The sequence below is a fragment of the Coptis chinensis genome, chromosome 6 (assembly GCF_015680905.1).
Source record: "Coptis chinensis isolate HL-2020 chromosome 6, ASM1568090v1, whole genome shotgun sequence".
NCBI lineage: Eukaryota > Viridiplantae > Streptophyta > Magnoliopsida > Ranunculales > Ranunculaceae > Coptis > Coptis chinensis.
The window spans coordinates 18,478,695-18,483,846 of NC_141461.1; the positions used below are offsets into that span (position 1 = coordinate 18,478,695).

The 5,152-nt window shown below is 40.7% G+C and overlaps 1 protein-coding gene across 1 annotated transcript; it reads left to right on the forward strand.

Annotated features, from left to right (window-relative positions):
* Window positions 1-2,314: 2,314 nt before the first annotated feature.
* LOC147491907 (uncharacterized) lies at window positions 2,315-3,697 on the forward strand. The gene has a single exon (XM_086567355.1). The coding sequence runs from the start codon at window positions 2,315-2,317 to the stop codon at window positions 3,695-3,697; it is 1,383 nt and encodes a 460-aa protein (XP_086423481.1).
* Window positions 3,698-5,152: the final 1,455 nt, after the last annotated feature.

The following is a 5,152-nucleotide window of genomic DNA, read 5'->3' on the forward strand; positions in this document are numbered from 1 at the left end:
ACACCAGAATCAACGACGTGTCACGCACAAAACAAAAATGTGAGCAAAGAGAAAAGTTGGGATTTTTACGTGAGTTATATCACATAAATAGCTTCGATTTTATTGAAGGAACTCGCGATAGAAACCATCGAACCAAGCCCACTATGTTTTAATCGAGAGACCTAATTGGCATTCATCACCCTCATTACGATGCGTCGTTATCACGGCTTACATTGGTCTCTATGGCGAGTACTGGCGTGTCATGATAGACACCGGAAGTTCTCGCTAGTGTAATTTTTTTGCAAGTTGTTATAATGACATGAAACTCGAGAAAATTTGATTGTCACGGATAACAACCCGATAATCGGTTTTGATGGAACAAAGAAGAACTCCGGTCGGAAGAGTTTCTTTACCAGTCAAACTCATGGATAAGGCGGTCAACATTGATTTTATTTTAATGAACTGCAAATCTTCCTACAATGCAATTTTAGGTAGGGATTGGCTCCACTGTATGGGTGCTGTTGTCTCTACCCTCCACCAAGCAGTGAAATTTCCATCTCTAGACAAAATTTGCAAAATACGAGGAGATCAGATGGCTTCTAGCCGTTGTCACGAAAGAATATTAGATGATTACCGTCAATCTGATATGCATGGAAACACAATTTTAAGCAATTCACAAGAAGTCATTCAAGCACAATCCGCACCACAAATAAACTGTTCCACCATATCAGCAAGTGAAGGACCACCGACTATAGACCGCCTCTTAGAAGTTCAAATTGGAGAATCTAGCAAAGAAACAACCTTCATATCAGCCGAGCTATCAGAAAATGAACAAAGGGATATGGTTACTCTACTCAAAAAGAACAAGAGCATTTTGCTTGGTCTTTGAGCAAATGCCGTATATACACCCAAATGTTGCCTGTCACAAGCTTGACATTGATACAAGTGTTAAGCCCATGCGACAAAAGCCCGGACGCATGGCTCCCCGATAGAAAGCTAAAGGTTAAAGAAGAGATTGATCGTTTACTCTCTGTCAATTCAATTAGCCCGTTTCATACCCTAGATGGTTGTCCAACGTGGTAGCAAAGGTCAAGAAGAAGAATGGCAAGATGAGAGTATGCATCGACTTCACCAATCTTAACAAAGCATGCCCTATACACCCATTCCCTCTTCCGCCGGATATCGAGAACTTGTTGATGCCACATCTGGATTTCCACGCTTATCATTTATGGACGCTTCTTCAGGATACTATCAGATCCCGTTGTCTGGTGAAGATCATGAATTAACATCATTCATAACTGATCAAGGTATTTTTTGCTATCAAGTAATGCCTTTCGGGTTGAAGAATGCTGGCGCCACTTACCAGCAAATGATCAATACTATATTTGGAGACATGCTAGGCAAGATTATGGAAGCATACATTGACGACATGGTTGTTAAATCCAAAATCAGTAGTGATCATCTGATGGATTTACAAGAAGTATTCACAAGAGTGGAAAAGTTTAATATGCGGCTCAATCCTTCAAAATGCTCTTTTGGCTTGATCTTAGGGAAGTTCTTGGGTTACTTGATGACTCGCAGAGGCATTGAAGCAAACCCTGAACAAATCAGAGCAATCCTCGATATGCCATCACCAAACAAAAAAAAAGAGATACAACAACTCACGGGCTCGGCAAAGAATAAATCGTTTCATCTCCAAATATTCGATAAATGTCGTCCTTTCTTTCAGACGTTAAAAGACTCAGCAGTATGGAATGATGAGTGTGAAAATGCCTTTCAGTCAATTAAAAAATATCTGGTTTCACCTCCCATTTTGGCTAGTCCAAATTTGCCACTGGGGAACTCAGTAGGAATTTACTTGGTGCCACGCATTACGAACCGGTAAGTGCCGTTTTATTTGTTGATGGCGAAGATGGGCGTCCAATTTTTTTCATTAGCAAAACTCTAACGGGGGCGGAAACTAGATATTCAAGAATTGAGAAAATTGCTCTCGCTTTAGTTCACTCTGCAAGACGCCTTAAGCCGTACTTTCAAGGACGATTGGTCAAAGTATACACTGAGTACCCTATTCGCAAAGTGCTCCATAACGCACAAGAGTCGAGTAGACTGGCTGAATGGGAAAGTTACTTGAGTGCATATAGCATTACGTTCGAACCGCGCACTTCGGAAAAAGGTCATGTTCTTGCATCTTTGATGTCGGATTTTCCAATTGATGATATGGTCCCTGAAAATAATCAAGACGAAAGCCCATCCGTTGATGAGGCAACAATTGGGGGCAAGCAGGTATCATCCACATCTATTACCCCGTCTTGGGCGTCACGGATGATAGTCTACAATGGGCGGTTCACATAACAAGTTTGGATCCGGGCTCGGGTGTGTTTTTATTAATCCTGATGATTCAGTAATTGAGCGGTCAGTTCGTTTCGGTTTCAAAGCATCTAACAATGTAGCAGAATATGAAGCAGTCCTTTATGCCATGCGTACCGCTTTAGAATTTCACGTTCGAAAGCTTCAGGTTTTTACAGACTCTCGATTAGTAGCAAGTCAATTTGAAGGCTCTTTTGAAGCACGGGATGATAAGATGGCAGCATATCTAGACTTAATCCATAGGCTTGCTCGTCAATTTGATGACATTTCAATCATTCAAAGACCTCGAAACGACATAAGACATGCAGACGCCTTAGCATATCTCTCTGCAGCAGTCGCTATTGATGGACCAAGAAACGTCAGCATTGACTTCCAGCAAGACCCAAGTATTGACTTGTCAGTTGAGCAGCTCACTGACATATACATCAACGCGTGCTGTTTTTTCACTGCTTCTTCAGAGCCATCACCTTCAAGTATTCATGTTGTGAACACCAGAAAAAGAAAATATGACAATGATGACGTTTTGTTGCCTAACAAATTAAACATTGACTCCTTGCCAGATGGAGGAATGTGTACTGAAGGAAATGACACAGAAATTGTTCAAGGTGACCAGAATGTCGACAAATCAACAGAGGAGCCACACGTCTTTAATCTACCTATGTTAGAAGCACCAACTGAAGACTGGCGAACCCCATTAATTACCTTTCTGAGCACCGGCATCATCCCTTCAAACCCCAAACTCGCTGAAACGGTAAAGCGAGACGCTTGGAAATTTGTAATAGTATTTTCGTCGAATGGTGTTCTACAATTGTACAGAAAAGGACATCCCTTGTCTCCCATGCTCAGATGCCTCACCAAAACCGAAGGTCTACTTGTGTTGCAAGAAATTCATGCAGGCATTTGTGGCAATCACGCCGCTGGTCGAAATTTAGCTCATAAAGCAATGACACAGGGATATTGGTGGCCTCATATGCAGCTAGATGCCAAACATATTTCTCAGACATGCGTTCCTTGTCAGAAGCACTACAATATAGGCATCCTACCTGCCACAGAATTACATCCAATTTTTTCTCCATGGCCATTTGCAAAGTGGGGTTTAGACATCATCGGCCCTTTCCCTAGAGCTCCAGGAAATGTGCGTTTCTTGCTGGTTGCTACAGATTACTTTACTAAGTGGGCGGAAGTACAACCTTTAGTGCACATTCAAGCTTCCGATGTCAAGCGCTTTTTGTGGAAAGATATAGTTTGTCGTTTTGGCATCCCTGCTGAGTTAATATCTGATAATGGCAAGCAGTTCGATGCAACCGAAATACACAATTTTACGTGCCAATCTCCTCAGATCCAAAGATAATTTTTTGCTCCATATCACCCTCAAGCTAACGGACAATTTGAAGCAACAAACAAGTCTATCCTAGCTATCCTTAAACGTCGTCTAGAACAAGCTAAGGGGAAATGGACAAGAGAACTACCAGCCGTGCTTTGGGCATACAGAACCACTCCAAAACGCTCAACCGGTTTGTCCCCATTTAACTTGGCTTATGGTGCGGATGCAGTCTTACCCAATCGAAATATTTCTTTGAAACGACTTCGCACCGCCGCAATTAAAATTTGGTTGTAATGACGAAATGGTGGCTCACTCTAAAGCCAATTTAGATGAAATTCGCGAAGAAAGTATAGCTCGTCTACTCCACTACCGGGGCTTCAATGAAAAAAAGACAAGATGACAAGAAACTTTGCCTAAAAGTTTTCGGGGAAGGAGATTGGGTGTTATGGCAGAAAACCTAAAATCATCGACATGGGAAGCTATGTGAAAATTGGGAAGGACCATTTGTGGTTGATCATCCTGCCTCGAAAGGATCATATTTCCTTCGCACCATTTCGGGAACACCTTTCCCTAAACCATGGAATGCACTCCATCTTAGGCGTTTTTATCGTTAGGTTTTGTTTGGTACTTACCATATCAATAAATTAATTGTTTCGTTTTCTAGTTTTCATGGTTCATCAGAAAATGACATCGTACATCTTTTCATGTTTGCTCAACATATCAATGATTAATAAAAGTTCATTTGTTAGCATTTATTTCAATCACCGCTTACACTTCGGGGTATATATTATTACTATTTTTGTTATTATCAGAGTTTGCGTTTGCAATACCAAACTCTGTGCATTCAAAGTCATGGAGTTTGCGTTTGCAATACCAAACTCTGTGCATTCAAAGTCATGGAGTTTGCGTTTGCGATACCAAACTCTGTGCATTCCAAGACATGGAGTTTGCGTTTGCAATACCAAACTCTGTGCATTCAAAGTCATGGAGTTTGCGTTTGCGATACCAAACTCTGTGCATTCCAAGACATGGAGTTTGCATCTGCATACCAAACTCTATGCATTCAAAGTCATGGAGTTTGCGTTCGCGATACCAAACTCTGTGCATTCCAAGACATGGAATTTGCGTTTGCGATACCAAATTCTGTGCATTCAAAGTCATGAAGTTTGAAATTACAATACCACACTTTATACATTCATATCATGGAATAAGTAATGCAGTAACAGACTGTATACATTCAAGCCATGAAATTTAGTCTATGATACCAAAAGATATACAATTAACGCCATAAATAGGTTAACATTTCAATGGTTATGCTTGAGTCAAGTAAAAAAGTTATATGAGAATACGTATTTTATTTACTGATTCAAACAAATCAGTGATAAGATTCCATTTTCGGCATATGTGCAATTGGATATACGCAAAATGACGTCTTAGACTTTTTCAATACATGATCAGTGAAATATCCAAGTTAATTGGCTT

Coding starts and splice junctions, on each gene's coding strand:
- LOC147491907 (XM_086567355.1), top strand. CDS start 2,315: ATGGGCGGTTCACATAACAAGTTTGGATCCGGGCTCGGGTGTGTTTTT.